At 32.5% G+C, this 18,024-nt stretch overlaps 1 protein-coding gene across 4 annotated transcripts in view; it reads right to left on the minus strand.

Annotated features, from left to right (window-relative positions):
* Positions 1 to 1,031: 1,031 nt before the first annotated feature.
* The window catches only part of LOC114330915 (ATP-binding cassette sub-family C member 4), a 242,880-nt gene continuing 225,887 nt past the window's right edge, over positions 1,032 to 18,024 (minus strand). For all 4 annotated transcript variants that reach the window (XM_050660979.1, XM_028280354.2, XM_028280353.2 and 1 more), the window contains one exon: positions 1,032 to 5,485. In XM_050660979.1, coding sequence (XP_050516936.1) covers positions 5,030 to 5,485 — 456 coding nt within the window. In that variant the 3' untranslated portion in view covers positions 1,032 to 5,029. The remainder of the gene's footprint in view (positions 5,486 to 18,024) is intronic.

The following is an 18,024-nucleotide window of genomic DNA, read 5'->3' on the forward strand; positions in this document are numbered from 1 at the left end:
TTAGGCCGTTTATTTCTTTCACGCTGCTTACGCAGTGTATGAAATCCAAAATCAGAAAGGAGTATTATAGCTGTAGCCTCTAACCGGATATGTTATATTTTTTGAGGTAACAAGATCTTAAGAATTTTTTTTGAACAGATTCAAGATTAGAGACAAGTTCTGCATGATTAGGATTCCATACCACGCTGCAGTAATTAAGTTTACTATTAACTAGTCCAAAATATAAACTACGCAAAGCTTCAACAGACGTTACATCTCTGCAGCTTCTAATAATATATCCTAAAGATTTGGTTGCTTTAGAGACCACGTTATTAATGAGTTGAGAATGTTAATTTACTGTCAATCCAATACTGTCAAATCAAGTTTACTATCACTCCTAGTGGAGTATGTTCTTTGTGTTTATACTTTGGTTAATCTGCGTACCGGTTTCTTCCATTCTCCTCTGTTTCTTGCTTCGTTTTTCACTTCCCCCCATCTTAAGACGATTCCGTTGTGTTCTCTAATTATTGTTTCCTTCCAGGTATTATCTGGTCTTCCCCTCTTTTTGGAGTAGAACTTTTTGATATGTTGTTTATTAAACATTTTTTAATAAAATTACAAAAAGTTCTAGCGTGTTTGATTTTTTCCGAAGTGAAAATCTATATGTACTCCCCTATTTGGTATAACTTAAACTAGGTGTTCGTTATTACTAATTGATTTGCTTCCGCAAAAATCTCCAATGTATCTCCCCGATCGTTTCGCTTTCCTAGTCCAAATGGTCCAACTGCAGATGATGTTTTGCTGGCCCCAACTTTGGCATTGAAGTCACCCATGACAATTGTTAGGTCTTGCTTTTTCAACCTTTTCACAACTTGATTAATGCTATGGTATAGTTCTGCTACCTCTTCTTCTGTTCCTTCTGTTGTAGGTGCATACACTTGAATTATATTGATGTCAATTGGTCTTGCTTTCAGTTGTATGAGCAGCTTGTGGTAGATATTAGTATTTAATACAACTTTTGTAATTCAACCCTACAATGATAAATAAGAAAAGAAAAAATAAGGCACCTTTATTATGTTCGTCGTCTTTTTGGTTTAATCTTACAGATTCTTTATTAACTTAAACTCTAGAATGACTTTTTGATACAAGTGCTGCTACTTAAATTTATGGATACGGTAACACCAGTCAAACAGTCAAATTGGACATCAGCAACATGAAGTTTGACGTTTTGGTGATTAACTACTTAAAATAAATGTTTATGTACAAATAAGATTACGTAGAATGAAGTAAACTACAGGGTTTACCCTTTTAATGTTTTACAAATAAGATTCTTTGTAGGTACTAGGTACATGTATGATATTTACGAATTTATAGGTAGTATAGGTTCTACACTCCTGGCCAAAAAAATCGAGACACGTTAAAAATGGGTCATTTTTGATGTCTCGAATCTCCTAAACCTGTTGTCCGATTTTAGTGATTTTTTCAATATGTTATAGCCTTATTCTCTAAGAATATCGATTTAGTAATAGTCTAAGAATATCTATTTAGTATTAGTGTTTCTGAACAGGTAAATGTCATTTTATACCGGGTTTAACAATAACACGGTGTTTTTTCCTGAAAGTTCGTAACACCCTGTGGAATATTCTAGTATTTAAAAAATATTGAAATTAAAACTCACTTGTAGCCTTAGCCTTTCTTAATATTCTGCTTTTTGACTCATTCACTTATGTTGGATAATTAAAAAGTTAGGTACCTTGACAACTAGCCATGTTCTTCATCAATACAGGTTGTTTCTATATAAGTGCGACAAACTTTAAGGGTTAATTCTGCATGAACAAATAATGACAGTTTGCTTTATAAACATATGTCAGCAAATGCTTCGTTTCCGAGATACGGGATGTTGAATTTTTTGTTTCAAACTGACGATTTATTTATTGCTCTTAAGACCGGTTGAGATATGCTTTAAGTAGTAGTTATTTCCCTTTTTTTTTACATACGACTAAAAATTTTAAATTCACCATTGGCGTGTATACAGGTAATATGACCCGTATGCACACCGATGGTGAATATAAAATACATAATTGTATGTCAAAAATGCGCAATAAGTGCCTCTTAAAACCCACCAAATTTCATTTGCATATCTCAACCGGTTTTAGAGCAATGAATAAATCGTCAGTGTGTAAGAAAAAATTAAACATCCTGTATCTCGGAAACGAAGCACTTGCAGAAATATGTTTATGAATCAGACGGTCATTATTTTTTCATGCAGAATTACCCCTTAAAGTTTGTCGCACTTATTTAGAAACACCCTGTATTGATGAAGAACATGGCTAGGTGTCAAAGTACCTAACTTTTTCATTGTCCAACAAAATTGAATGAGTCAAAAAGCAGAATGTTAAGAAAGGCTAAGGCTACAATTGAGTTTTAATTTCAATATTTTTTAAATGCTAGAATATTCCACAGGGTGTTAGGAACTTTCAGGAAAAAACACAGTATTATTCTTACACCCGGTATACAATGACATTTACCTGTTCAGCAACACTATTACTACATCCATATTCTTAGAGAATAAGGCTATTTAAAAAAATCACTAAAATCTGACAACAGGTTTAGTAAATTCGAGATATTAAAAATGACCCATTTTTAAGGTGTCCCGCTTTTTTTGGCTAGGAGTGTATTTATAGGTGAGTATAGGTTCTACTCATAGAACATATACTTGTATTATATTATATAGCTGTATGTGTATACTTTGAATTGAAAAGAAGAAATAGGGCTTTTCAACGATTGTCATTTGTTTCGAGCTTCTATCATATGTCGTATAATCCGTGTATATTAATATTATACACAGATTATACAACGTATATGGCAGAAGCTCGAAACAAATGACAATCGTTGAAAAGTCCTTTGAAATGACAGCATTTCTTCAATACACATTGTTTATCACTGAACATTTAACAGCTATTTAATAGAGTAAAAGTAGTAGAATAAAAGTAGACCTAAATATTGTATTTCTATGCGATTAAACCACAATTTATTGTAATGAGAATTAAATTTTACTTTTGTTTTCACGTTTTAATTTCCAATATTTAAATCGTTTTTACAATATTTATAAATTAAAAAACATTTAAAAAATATATTGTTCTTAACGTTTTAACGACTAATGCTTTCTATAGGCTTTTAATGTTTTTAAGTCACTTTTGATATTGTTCGAATGTTAAACAATCCTGCAAAACTGGTTGACATGTTCAAAATATTTTGATGTTTGTTGGTTCGTGCAAAAAATGTATCTTGACGAGGAATCTATTGAAACACAAATTAATATTCAAAGATTAACATTAGTTATCATAAGATTTCATATTATGCTAACACAGCAAAACACCTGGACATGACCCTTGACGTGAGGCTCCACTATAAATCTCACATAAAACAGAAACGACCAGAGCTTGGAATAAAGTACAAAAAGATTTACCGATTGCTACGCAAAAGTTAAAAGTTAACCACGTACAATAAACTGATTCGATATAAGCAAATACTAAATCCTATCTGGACCTATGGCATACAACTTTGGGAATGTACCAGTAAAAGAAACACTACAGTTATACAGCGATTCCAAAACAAGACACTGAGGAACATCGTCGATGCACCTTGGTATTGTCAAAATGGTGATATCTATTGAGACCTTAAAATTAATACTGTGAATTAAACCACGTATAAAATTACCGGCGGTCACGAACAGCGGCTAATTCAACATGTGAACGTCGAAACCATCTATCTCCTGGACACCAAGGATATAGTGAAAAGGCTCAAAAGAACAAAGCCTTTTGAGTTACTGAATTAATTGATACTACAAAGCAGAGTAATGTGCGGGAAATAACCTACATAATATGTACAGCATATATTATATGCTTTTTCTCATGAGCATCTTTCAGTGCGTCACAGTTTTTCGATTTCATTCTAACGCATTAAATTGTATGTGACAGAAAAAAACGAAAAAATCTCGAAATGGAGAACCTTTAGTTTCAAATAACTCAAATGTGGTGCAATTTTTTGGGAAAACTTAACAGACATGTTTAGAAGTTCACTAAAAAACCTTTCAAATGAGCTCGGATAAAAGCTTTTTTTGCATAAGAACTGACTGACTTATGACGAAAATAAAGTCGATCCCTGCTTTTTTTCGGAATGTAACAATTAAACACTCGTCATTACAATCCTAATAGAAATGAATAGCTTCCCTCTTCAAATTAACTTTATTTAGGTATAGTTGATACGATCCACGTGATTTGACCGGTTTGGAATGCTAAGTTTAGAAAAAGTTTTTCATTCAATCGAAAATGACATTATTATAATTAAAAAAAAAGTGCATTTTTCTTAAATAAATCTATAAGTATTCATAATATGCAACAATAATTTAAATATTCATTGTAGGATTTTGTTTACTGAAAATTTTTATTTTTTTTGTTTTTGAATCATAATTACTTCCGACCTCCATATCTATCGACTTCCATAGTTATTTTGATTGAAAAAAATTTCATTTCCTCGATGGTATTGTTTTCATCCCCGGGACAAAAGCCCCCAGGACAGAAACCTATGGTACTACCCTATGGTAATAGGGTAGTTTTTGAAAAAGAGGGTCAATCGAGCTTACATCCAAATTTTCATTAAAATCGGTGTTGATTCTTAAAATTCCACGGTTTTACAGTTTTTACCGCTGATTACTGCTCTAATAAATAAAAAAAGTTTCCTATAGTTTGTCCTAAAATATAAGTAGCAGCCCCTCATAACTTTTTAAATTTACATATCTATAGGTTTGTTACACTAAACTAAGCACCATATTGTGATGTCATAAGCGTTTAAACACTGGTCAATTATTCAAGAATTCCTACCTATCTTATATACATACAACTAATAGGAACAATGTATATGTTACATTAATACAAAAATACTTTCACTGGAAATTTTAAATTCTCTATTATGTATATTTAAAGAGAATTAATTGGAGATAATTAATTAATTATTAATTAATTTCAATACTAAAATGTATGCTTAGTCTCTATTTAGTTTTCTGGCTTTCTTCTGCTATTGACATTAGAGTTTGAGCCGTCCCCTTGCCCGTCTTCATCACTAATGAATAGAAAGTCCCTTGTTTATTCTGCAATAGCGAATGCGGATGATCAAACTCCACCATTTTCCCAGCATCCATCACCAAAACTTTATCTGAATCCATTATAGTATGTAATCTATGCGCAATTGTCAACACTGTACAGTTTTCGAATTTCTTCCGGATGGTCATTTGGATCAATCCATCTGTGTGCGGATCTACGTTCGCTGTGGCTTCATCTAATACCAGAATTTTGTTGTTTCGTATTATAGCTCTGGCTAGACATAGCAACTGTCTTTGGCCTACACTGAAATTGGAACCTCCTTCCGCCATTTTATTGTCCAGACCAGCTGGCAATTCTTGGACGGCGTGTTTCAGTTCAACTTCTTCCAGGGCGCTCCACAGAACCTGAAATGTATTAATTTAGATCAAAAATGTATTCGTTCAAATAATATTTTATGGGGTAATCGGATATAAAAAAGAAAATTTAGCATCTATGAGAATATGCGACATCTCTCAAATGAGATGAATTTAGGCTGATTAGCTCAAAACGCTTCACACAGATGTGGTGTCGAGATAATATTAAACAAAATTCTACTCCTACTATTAAACCAGAACAATAGAAAAATACCAAAAAATACGTGATAGTTTAAACACATGTAAAAAAATTAAAAAATTAACTCACAACAATAGAAAAAGAAAACTGGGAAAACTGAAAGATACAAATGAGAAACTTGTGTTGAATGCTCCAGATGGAAGTAGACATAATAGAAGATTGTATGGCTTTAAATATATTAAAAAAAGAAATTAAAATTGCAATAAAAAACAGCAAAAATAGCAAAGTAGTATGTTTAGACCAAATCTCAGTATAAAGCTTAAAATGCAAAAATGATGAAACCTCAGACATTATAGTAGACTTCTTTAACAGTGTGTACAAAACAGGACACATACCGAAACAATGGTTACTCTCCACCTTTTGTGCTATTCCTAAAAATACAAACGCTTACGACTGTGTTCATTAATATGTAATGTTCTCAAATTATTCTTGAAGATAATACATGGTCGTATGAATAAAAAACAGGAAGAAGTAATAGATGATAGTCAGTTTGGGTTCAGAAACGGACTAGAAACCAAAGAGGCGTTATTTGCTTTTAATGTAATAGCTCAGAGATGCATGGATATGAATGTGAATTTGTATGTTTCTTACATTAATTTTGAAAAAGCATTTGAAAAAGTACGACGTGAAAAACTAGTCCAAATTCTAGAGATAATAAATATAGACAAAATGGACTTGCAGATAATAACAAACCTTTACTGGAATCAGCAGCACAAATTGTAATACACTTGAGAGCAAAATAATCGACTCACTTGCTGAATTGTACGCGTTAGAAGTCTCAAATTTCCTAAACCTGTTGTCCGATTTGAGTGATTTTTTTAGTATGTTATAGCCTTATTATTTAAGAAAATCGATCTAATATTATTGTTGCTAGACATGTAAAGGTCATTTTATACCGGGTGTAACAATCATACGGTACTTTTTTCTTAAAGTTCTGAACACCCTGTGTAATATTTTAGCATATATAAAATATTTAAATTAAAACTCAATTCTAGCCTTAGGCTTTCTTAACATCTTGTATTTTTATTCATTCGCTTATGTTCGATAATAAAAGAGATATGTACTTTTATATTACAAATGAGGTATGCTATTTGGTCTGGATCAATATCATTCCAAATCTCGAGAGCTACTGTTTCTACCTCTTGTAAGGTTCTAGGAGGTGGCAAACGCTGTCGTAGTCTTCTGCCAATTATGTCCGACAAATTCTCGATCAGGTTAAGATCTGGACTATGCGATGGCCAATACAAAGTCCGAAAATTTACCTGTTGTAAATATTCGGTTACAGTTGGTGTACGTGGTCTTGCAACCACTAGCCGATAGCATGGTAGCTAAGTCTTTCGCTAAGTAAGATCACTACTTTAACACACTCATCGCGGGTCAAATTCCTTGTAGCGCGTTCCATTTCCACCAAATAACATTAAAATTTTCACCAAAATTAAACTTTAAATAATAAATCTACTAATTTTCACAAAAAACCATTTATTGATGAAAAACATCGCTAGTTGTTAACGTGAAAATAAATAAATGAATCAAAAAAGAAAATGTTAATAAAGCCTAAGGCTACAGTTGAATTTTAATTTAAATCTTTTTTATATGTTAGAATATTCTACAGGGTGTTCCGAACTTTAAGAAAAAAACACAGTATGATTGTTACACCCAGTATAAAATGACCTTTACCTGTATAGCAACAACAATATTACACCGATTTTCTTAAATTAACAAGATATACTAAAAAAATCACTCAAATCGGACAACAGGTTTAGAAAATTCGAGACTTCTAACGTGTACAATTCAGCAAGTGAGTCGATTATTTTGCTCTCAAGTTAGGGCAGTCAATGAGGGTATGTGGCTCCGAATTTCATCCTACTATATCGATTTACATGATATTTTCACAGTAAGTAGGGAATAGCCCAAGAAACAAAGTCTACCCTCTGCCGATGTCTGCTTTTGTCTTGGGGGCGGTTCCCACCCCTTCTCGGGGGTGGAAAATTTTTGAGATACTTGAGATCCTTTTTGAGTTATTCCTGGTTGAAAATTGGCCATTTTCATTGAAACATAACACCTTTTCAAACGGTTGTTTGCGAATACCTTAAAAACTATGCATCTAACTAAAAAAACCACATAAAACATTTTTGTAGCTTATAAAATAACAAAGAGATTCTTTCCTTTGTGAATCTTCTAGTTATAACACAAAAAGAGATATGGTAAGTGAAAAAAACTTGTTTTCTTGGTGCATGCTCAAATCAGTGTATTTAACTTGAAATAACAGAGAAACGGTCGATTTTGACTATTGTTGTGCTTGAAAAGACCTTTAAAATAAGCAATATTAAATGTCGATTACATTCAAACTATGCGAGATAAACTGTAAAAAATTTGATGACTAACGTATTTTAAGAGAAAAATGAGAAGTATATTTAACCCCTCATCTACAAGAACTTAAATGCATCGTTTTCCATCTACAATACATTTTACTATAGTGTTATTTTTATGCTCAAAAAGTGGGGCGGATTTAAAATGAATGGTTTTTGAAAAAAATAAGATCAAATTATTGAGCGCATTTTTAAATTTTCGTAAAAATCTTCATATTTCTCCATGTAACTCGAAAATGATAAGAGATGCCAAAAAAGATGCCATACAAAAATGTAGGTTTCTTCTAGATAAACATTTTGATTTTATTTTTATAACAGTATCTCTTATCATTTTCAAGTTACATGGAGAAAAAGGAAGATTTTTAAGAAAATTTAAATATGCGCTCTATAATTTGATCTTATTTTTGTCAAAAACCATTCATTTTAAACCCGCTCAACTTTTTGAACATAAAAATAACACTGTAGTAAAATGTATTGTAAAAGGAAAACGATGCATTTAAATTCTTGTGGATGAGGGGTTAAATATACTCAATTTTTTTCTTAAAATTCGTTAGTCATCAATTTTTTGCAGCATATCTCGCTTAGTTTGAATGTAATCGACATTTAATATTGCTTATTTGAAAGGACTTTTCAAGCACAATAAAAGGTATTGGTAGCATTATACACCTAAAATCGACCGTTTCTCTGTTATTTCAAGTTGAATACACTGATTTGAGCATGCACCAAAAAAAGCAAACTCTTTTTACCTACCATATCTCTTTTTGTGTTATAACTAGAAGATTGAAGAAGGAACGAATCTCTTTGTTTTTTATAAGCTACAAAAATGTTTTATATAATTTTTTTAGTTAGATGCATTGTTTTTAAGGTATTCGCAAAAAACCGTTTGAAAAGGTGTTATATTTCAATGAAAATGGCCAATTTTCAACCACGAATATCTCAAAAAGTATTGAGTTTTCGAAAAAAAATTATAGAACAGTTTTTGCTTAGAATTAGGTTCTCTAGCAACTTCCGTAGTTGTTTAATCAAAAAATTGTCCACCCCCGAGAAGAGGTGGGAACAGTGGCGGTTTCTCCATAAGTGCACATGTGCACGTGAACCCCCAAAATTATTTTCACATCAACATTCATATATATCATTCTATAAATAACATTTTAATCTAACTATACAGTAATTGAAATTCGAAATAACAGATTCAAGGAGTTTATAAGTATCTAATAGGTAACATTTAATTATTTTTATTCTATTTCAAAGGAGAAACTTCACGGATGCGAGGCCTTAGACAGAACCCCGCGTTCACCGCTCTCAAGGTGGTTCCTATACCAATGACTTTTCATACCGCAAAATACAACTCACCACCCGCCCCGCTACCCGCTATAGCCCACAAGTTTAGATGGCCATAGGATCACAAGTCGGATGTGATCTTATGGCATGATCTTATGGTGTTTTCAACGTGCACGGCACACGTATGTTTAAATTTTGCTTTCGTGAAGTTCGAATTTCGGAACAATAAGGATTTCATCATCATTCTCTTTGCCTTATCCCTATGCGGGGTCGGCTTCCCTAATTGCATTTCTCCACACAATTCTATCTTGGGCCATATCAATGTTAATCCCCTTTACCAACATGTCCTGCCTTATCGTCTCCCCCCAGCTCTTCTTTGGTCTTCCTCTCCTACTCCTTCCAGGAATCTGCACTTCAGCTATTCTTCGTATTGGGTGGTTAACGTCTCGACGTTGAACATGACCAAACCATCTTAACCTATGCTCTCTCATTTTGGCATCAATTGGTGCCACACCTAGACTTCCCCTAATATACTCATTTCTAATTTTATCCTTCTTTGTCACTCCACTCATCCATCTAAGCATTCTCATTTCCGCCACATGCATTCGCTGTTCCTCTTTCTTTTTCACTGCCCAACATTCAGTTCCGTACATCATAGCTGGTCTTATGGCTGTTTTATAGAATTTTCCCTTCAGCTTCATTGGAATTTTTCTGTCACACAACACACCACTCGCTTCTTTCCACTTCATCCATCCAGCCCTAATTCTACTGCATGCATCTCCATCTATTTCTCCATTACTCTGTAATACCGATCCTAGGTACTTAAAACTATTGCTTTTTACAATCATTTCACCATCCAAAGATACCATTTTATTTGTAGTAGCTCCATCTTTAAATGAACATTCCAAATACTCTGTTTTTGTCCTACTAAGTTTTAAACCTTTTTCCTCCAGAGCTTGTCTCCACTGTTCCAGTTTTTGTTCTAAGTCTCTTTCACTATTTCCTACTAACACGACATCATCAGCATACATTAAGCACCATGGAATGTTACCCTGTATTTTCGCTGTTATCTGGTCCAAAACTAATGAGAATAAATACGGACTAAGCACAGAACCTTGATGCAATCCTACTTTCACATGAAATTTATCAGTCTCTCCCACACCTGTCCTAACACTAGTCGTTACTCCCTCATACATATCCCTCACAATCTTTACATATTCACCAGGGACTCCTTTCTTATTGAGTGCCCACCACAGAATCTCTCGAGGAACTCTATCATATGCTTTCTCAAGATCAATGAATACCATATGAGCGTTTGTTTCTTTACTCCTGTATTTTTCCATCAACTGCCTTATAATGAAAATTGCATCTGTTGTTGATCTACCCTGCATAAAGCCAAATTGATTCTCGGATATTTCGGTTTCTTCACGTATCCGTCTATCAATTACTCTTTCCCATATTTTCATGGTGTGGCTAAGCAGTTTTATAGCCCTGTAGTTTGTACATTGTTGTATATCTCCCTTGTTTTTGTAAACAGGTACCAGTATACTGCTTCTCCATTCGTCTGGCATTTGTCCAACTTCCATAATTCTATTAAATAGACCTGCTAGCCACCTTGTTCCTGTCTCTCCCAATGCTCTCCATACTTCCCCAGGAATATCATCTGGTCCTACCGCTTTTCCTTTCTTTATTTTTTGAAGCGCTTGAGCCACTTCCTTGTTGGTTATTTTGGTGACCATTGCTGCTACTGTCTCCGTTGACTCTACAGGCTGTCTGTCAAATTCTTCATTTAATAAGCTGTCAAAGTACTTTCTCCATCTCTTTTTGACATCCCTTTCGTGAACTAGTATTTTATTATTTTCATCTCGGAACATTATTTCGGAATTTCGGAACAATAAGGATTTGTGGATGTAAATGTTAGCGTGGAATATTTAAAATCAATTAAATTTTCTTCATTATATTTAGAAGAAAAATTAAAAATGCCGAAACCAAATTTAGACCAGTAAGGATATGCGAAAAAACGTATATTTTTGGATGTGAGAGGTGGCATTCGGATTTTTGCAGATAAAGTTAGGTGACACCTTCAGTAATAATAATTGACTTATGCTCCTTCTCAAATATGCCCGGAACATTAATAAAAAAATTAAAATATTTAAAAATTTCGAAAAACATCGATTTTTTTCTGCTTTCTTTGCTTATAACTTTAAAACGATTCGTTTTGGAACAAAGTCGTAGAAAAATAAAATAAAGATAATTGAATTTTGTATGACATACGACTGGTAAAAAATGTCTTAAGGTATTACCTTTTCTGCAATATAGCAATAAATACAAAATAAGGGGGCAAAATAAGTCTGTTGTTATTCAATATTTTTTAACCATTTTGGTGGCACTAAAAGCCTTGTTAATTCGCTGGAAATTCTTTGTAGCATCCTTAAATCGTATACCAAATTTCATTAAAATCGATCTAATAAATTTTGCATAATAAATTTGCAATCTAAATGTTTTTAAAAAAGTTCAAATTTTTTAAAATCTTTCTGAACAAAAAGTAGACCATTTAGAAGTCTGCTACTTTTTTTACATATAAAGAGGTGCTCTACCTATCTAATACACTTTATAGAATTAAAATCGGATTATTTAAGGGGCCTCAGCAATGTTTTAAATTTAGAAACAATTTTTTAGCTTATAAACAAATAGCTTTGTTTAAAAATAAAAAAATTAATTTTTAGCAATGCAAATAATTCAAACCGGTTTAATTTAACTTAAACTTTCAAATGCTGTCAGCAGAATTGCTATTTTTATTTTTTAATCAAACGTTATTCGCGTTCAAAAATTGCAATTTCTCGATTTTTTGAAAGTTCCACCGCGTTTATCTCGAAAACTATGCATCCTACGAAAAAACTTGTAAGAACATTGTTTGCTTAGAATTACCCAAGAAATACAAAAAAAAAATGTTTTATTTTGCGAAAAATCGATGTTATGTAATTCCTCAAGTTCTTTGTTTATAACAATCTTATCGACATCCGGATCAACTGTTACCCAAAAAATTCGTGTTCTACGGGTCAAAATACATAAAAAAACTTGGGTAAGTCCATCTAAATAAAGGAGCCCGTAGCACCCCCTCCTGGCCACAGCACTAATTTGTTTATAAGCCAAAAAATTGTTAATAACTTTAAAACATTGCCGAGGCTGCTTAAATAATCCGATTTCAATTTTTTAAAGTGCATTAGATAGGTGGAGTACTTCTTTATATGTGAAAAAATTGACAAATCTTTTTATGTACTAGTTTTTCTTGTGCAAGATTTCAAAAAAAGTTTAGATTGCAAAATTATTATGCAAAATCTAGTAAGTCAATTTTAATGAAATTTGGTGTAAGGTTTTAGCACATTACAAAAATTTTCTAAGCGAATTAGGAAGTTCCAAGTGTAACCTAAGTGATCGAAAATCATTGAATAAGGACAGGCTTGTTTTGCCCCCTTATTTTATATTAGTTGCTATTTTGAAGTAAGGGTGATAAATTAAGACATTTTTAACCAATCGCATCTGATAGAAAATTTAATTATCTTTGTATTATTCTTATACGACTTTGTTTTAAAATTAATAATTTTTAAGTTATAAGCAAAAAAAGTAGAAAAAAAAACGAAATTTTTAAATATTTTATTTTTTTTTATTAATGTTCCGGGCATATTTGAGAAGGAGCATAAATCAATTATTATTAACGAAGTTATCACCTAACTTTATCCGCAAAAATCTGAATGCCACCTCTCACATCCACCTAAAAACAGATCCTTACTGGTCTAATTTGTTAATTAAGAATGTACCAAAGTGCAAACGTCGGGATTATAAATGATTATTTAAAATGGAGATTTGTGTAAAAACTTACAAATTGTGTAGCTGTGAAGCACATATTTGGAGAAGAGGAAGCATAATGAATAAAATAGAAGATACGATTTTAACTATCCGGCGCAGTCCACTTAACTAAATTTTTGATTGAAAATAATTTACAAGACGATTTTTCTGAAATAATTTGAATTCTCCAATTATGCACTTGTTACGATGCCAGTGACAACTGCAGAAACAGAACGATGTCTCTCTGCATTGAAACGTATCAAAACTTTCCTTAGAATAGATATGGGCCAGAATCGATTAACTGCACTCGCAATGTTTTCAATTTAAAAAAATGATTCAAGAAATTCCAAATTTTACTGAGTTTGTTTGTGAATAATTTTTCTAAAAAATAACAGGCCACTGACTTTCGTTACAACTTCCTTGTAACATTTAAACACTAAATTATAATTTTAAGTCAATAAAATACATTATTTATTGTAATTTTTAATAAGGTCCTCTGATTTTTATAATTTGAAGACACTTAAAAAATTTTACCTACGGAAATGGGGTCTCAAGGTCTTTTTATATGTTAACATTATGTGTGCACCCCCAATATTTTACACCAGGCGCCGCCACTGGGTGGGAACCGCCCCCAAGACAAAAGCACACATCAGCATAGGGTAGACTTTGAATAAGGAGATATTTTCAGGCTATTTCTAAAATTTCATTAAAATCCATGCAGTAGGATAGAATTCAAAGGTAATAACTTGTTCTTGCTCTCATTGGCTGCCCTAAGTGTAGATAACAAATCCAGTTCAGAAATTGAAATCAGGAGAAGAGTTAGGCAAAGATATGTATTTATTAAGTCTGTACTACTATTCAATGTATATAGTGAATCAATTATTGTAGAAGCATTACTAACTGAAAATGAAGGAATAATGATTATCGGAAGCACTATTAACAACATAAGATATGCAGATAACACCGTGATTGTGGCAAGAACTGCTGAACAACTCCAACTACTACTAACAAAACAAACAGTTTCTAAGAAAAATGTGGACTGAAAATGAATATAAAAAAGACCAACTATATTATAATCTCTAAGAAAACAAAGATACAAACAAACATACATTTGGGAAATGTACCGATAGAAAGGGATGATAAATACAAATACCTGGGAACATGGATTTTAGAACATAATGATCAAACAATAGAAATGCGGGCCAGTACAGAAATATTGTTCTGAAGCTATTTCCTTGTGGCATTTTTATGATTAATTATTTATATGGGAAATAAGCCACAATTAAAGATGGTTGTCTTTTTAAAGACATATCACATACTATAATTTTTTATGACGGATATTCTTGAGTTGGGGTTAATTTCATGTAATCGAATGAACTATCTTTCAGTAAGTCGTCCCAGGAACGCAACTCATAAAATATTGGCAATATCATTTTAAAGTCTTCTACTTTAAAATGTATAATATATGTCTGAATTGCCAATATAAATGAGTGAGATTAAATAAATTATTAGAAGAATTTTTTTTGCTTAGCAACAACACTTTAGTTTATTTTAGTAATATTTTGTATTTTGACAACGGCACCCGATTTGGGCGTCGAAACGTTAATAAAATTATTTTTTTCATTTTAATTGTGGCTTATTTCCCATATAAATAATTAAGTACAGAAATAGAAAAAGCAAGAAATGAATTTCTAAAAGTGAAAACACTCCTCTGCAATAAAGATCCTAGATTAGAACTGAGAGTAAGGAGTTGAAAGCAGATCACTGATGCAAGAACAAATAAATATGCTGCAGTCATTTAAAATGTGGTGTGGAGAAGGATGCTTAGAATAGCATGGACAGAGAAGAAAACGAATACGGATGTATTACGAGAAATAGGAAAGAATACGAAATAATCGACACAAAAATAAGAAAGTTTAGTGACGTTAGAAGAGAATATTCTCAAGAGAATACTCTCGAGAACTAGAATATTCTCGAGAATATTCTCGGCCAGAAAATTCTCTCGAGAATATTGTTGGCAAAAATTTTGTAGATTTTCAAAAACCGAAACAAAAATAAAAACTAAATACGGGTCAAATTATTATAATTTAAAAAATATGTAGTATATTGTTTTTGCCAATCCCATGAACCACTACAAGGGTGTTTACAGTGTCAATATTTATTGTTTTGGTGCAATATTAACGTGCAAAAATTTGAAATTTTGTTCATTTAATCAGAAAAGAACAGGTTGAGGAAAATGAGTTTGTAGATAATTTAGCAACTTTACAATATGGTGATGAGTCGGCTGAAATAATGGCAGATTTGGCACTTTATCGGTCTAAGGAGGGATTTTTTGGAACACCATACGTTGTAAAATTAATAGAAAAACTAGACTTAATCATATGGTGAACAGGTACATGTTGTGGAACAAAATTAACTAAAATAGTAGTTGGTATATTAAGCATGCCTTATTCCAGTGCAGCGACTGAAAGAAGTTTCAGTACTTATGGTTTTTTTATCCACTCCTCTAAAAGAAACCGGCTCACTGCTGAACGGGCTAGTAAGGTAACTTTTATTGCTCACAATTTAAAATTGTTAGACGTAGACCAATCCATGACTGAGCTGGCCACTCGTCAAAAACAAAATCCCACAACTCATCAGTACATTGAAATGCAGATTGTAGATGACTAGGATGAGCTAATGATAAAAATAGATTCTGAATCTGAGGTTTCATCTTTTATCATACCACATCGATTATTTGCTGTTAAGAAGAAAATTTCATTTTTTTATCAAAGAAATTTTGTGTTTTCTGTTGTTTTTGCATTTTTTTATATACAAAGAACACTATTGTTTCGTCTCATAATTTTGTATATAAGATCATGATTTTTAAAACCCGATTTTTCATCTTCAACAGTATTCTTAAGTGCGTCATGGGGTTCATTCTCAGAAAATTCTCCATATCGAGAATATTCTCGAGAATATTCTCCGATTTTTCATTCTCGAGAATTTTCCAACACTAAGAAAATTACAATATCTGGGACAGGTAATGAGGGGACAGAGATATGAAAAGATAAGACTGATAATGCAGGGAAAATAAGAGGAGGAAAAAGTATAGGAAGAAGGAGAGTGATCTGGGTGAAAATTGTAAGGGATTAGTTTAAGTTCAGTTCCACAGAACTTTTCAGAGCAGCGGTATGTAGAGTAAAGATAGTGATGATGATATCCAACCTCCGATTGGGAGACGGTACTTAAAGAAGAAGAAGCTTAATGAGTCACTAAAATTATTATCTAAAAAAGATCATATAAAAATTGAATTTTTAAAAAATGTAAAATAGACATAAATGGCTCTCGTTTAGAAAGGCCTTGGAACCAACACCAATTCAGAAATAATGTTCCCATCACCAGAAAATAGTGTATCTCTGATTCATCGACTATTAGAAAAATTTTGAGTCAACTGATGTTTTCTGATCTCCTCATATGATATATAGGGTGTCACAAAAGTAGCGGAACGGTCAAACATTTCGCGAAATGAACATCGGATCGAAAAACTGAAAAATACGTATTAAATATTTTTGAAAAATCTATCGAATGACACTAAACACGACCCCACACTCCACCCCTGGAGGAGGGGTGGGGGGTAACTTTAAAATCTTAAATAGAAACCCGCATTTTTTATTGCAGGTTTAGATTTCTTATGTAAAAGTAAGCAAGTATTCGACATTTTTTCGAATTGTGGATAGATGGCGTTATAATCGGTGAAAACGATTTATCATGATACCATACATAGGTAAATTATAGAAACGGTAGAATATCTCGAGAAATACACTTTCAAATGAAAAACCAAAAAGCACGTTTGTAATATTTTTCAAAAACCTATCGAAAGACACTAAACACAGCCCCCCATTCCAAACCCTGGAGGTGGGGGTGGGGTTAACTTTAAAATCTTAAATAGGAACCCCCATTTTTTATTGCAGATTTGGATTTCTCATAAAAAAATAAGTAAGAGTTATTCAAAACATTTTTTAGCATTGTTGATAGATGGCGCTAATAAATCGCATTTTTTCGATTATAGCGCCATTTATCAAAAATTCTAAAAAATGTTTCGAATAAATGTTATTATCTTTTGTAGAAATCCAAATCTGCAATAAAAAATGGGAGTTCCCATTTAAGTTTTTTAAGTTACCCCCACCCTCACCTCCAGGGAGTGGAGTGGGGGGTCGTGTTTGAGGTCGTTGGATAGGTTTTTGAAAAATATTAAAAACATGTTTTTTGGTTTTTCATTTGGAAGTGTATTTCTTGAGATATTAGACCGCGTTTCTGTAATTTACCTATGGTATGACGATAAATCGTTTTTACCGATTATAGCGCCATCTATCCATAATTCGAAAAAATGTCTTCAATAATAGGTACTTACTTTTACGTAAGGAATCTAAATCTGCAATAAAAAATAGAGGTTTCTATTTAAGATTTTAAAATTACCCCCACCCCACTTCCAGGGGGTAGAGTGGGGGGTCGTGTTTAGTGCCATTCGATAGATTTTTGAAAAATATTAAACACGTATTTTTCAGTTTTTCGATGCGATGTTCATTTCGCGAAATATTCGACCGTTCCGCTACTTTTGGGACACCTTGTATATAGAGGCCACTGCATGTGCAGAAATCAACAGCTAACATGAATGAGCATATGCTTAAATTGTAAAGCTAACTAAAACAACCTTGGACCATGAAAAATTTGACATGTATAAACTATATGAGGCAAGCTGATTACTATGACATATGAGGGATTAAAGACAGACAGAATGAGCTATTTTAGACATCGCAAAAAGAATAGTATGAAAATTTTTGAATAGTGATCTT

Source organism: Diabrotica virgifera, chromosome 9, assembly GCF_917563875.1.
Source record: "Diabrotica virgifera virgifera chromosome 9, PGI_DIABVI_V3a".
In the NCBI taxonomy this organism is placed as follows: domain Eukaryota; kingdom Metazoa; phylum Arthropoda; class Insecta; order Coleoptera; family Chrysomelidae; genus Diabrotica; species Diabrotica virgifera.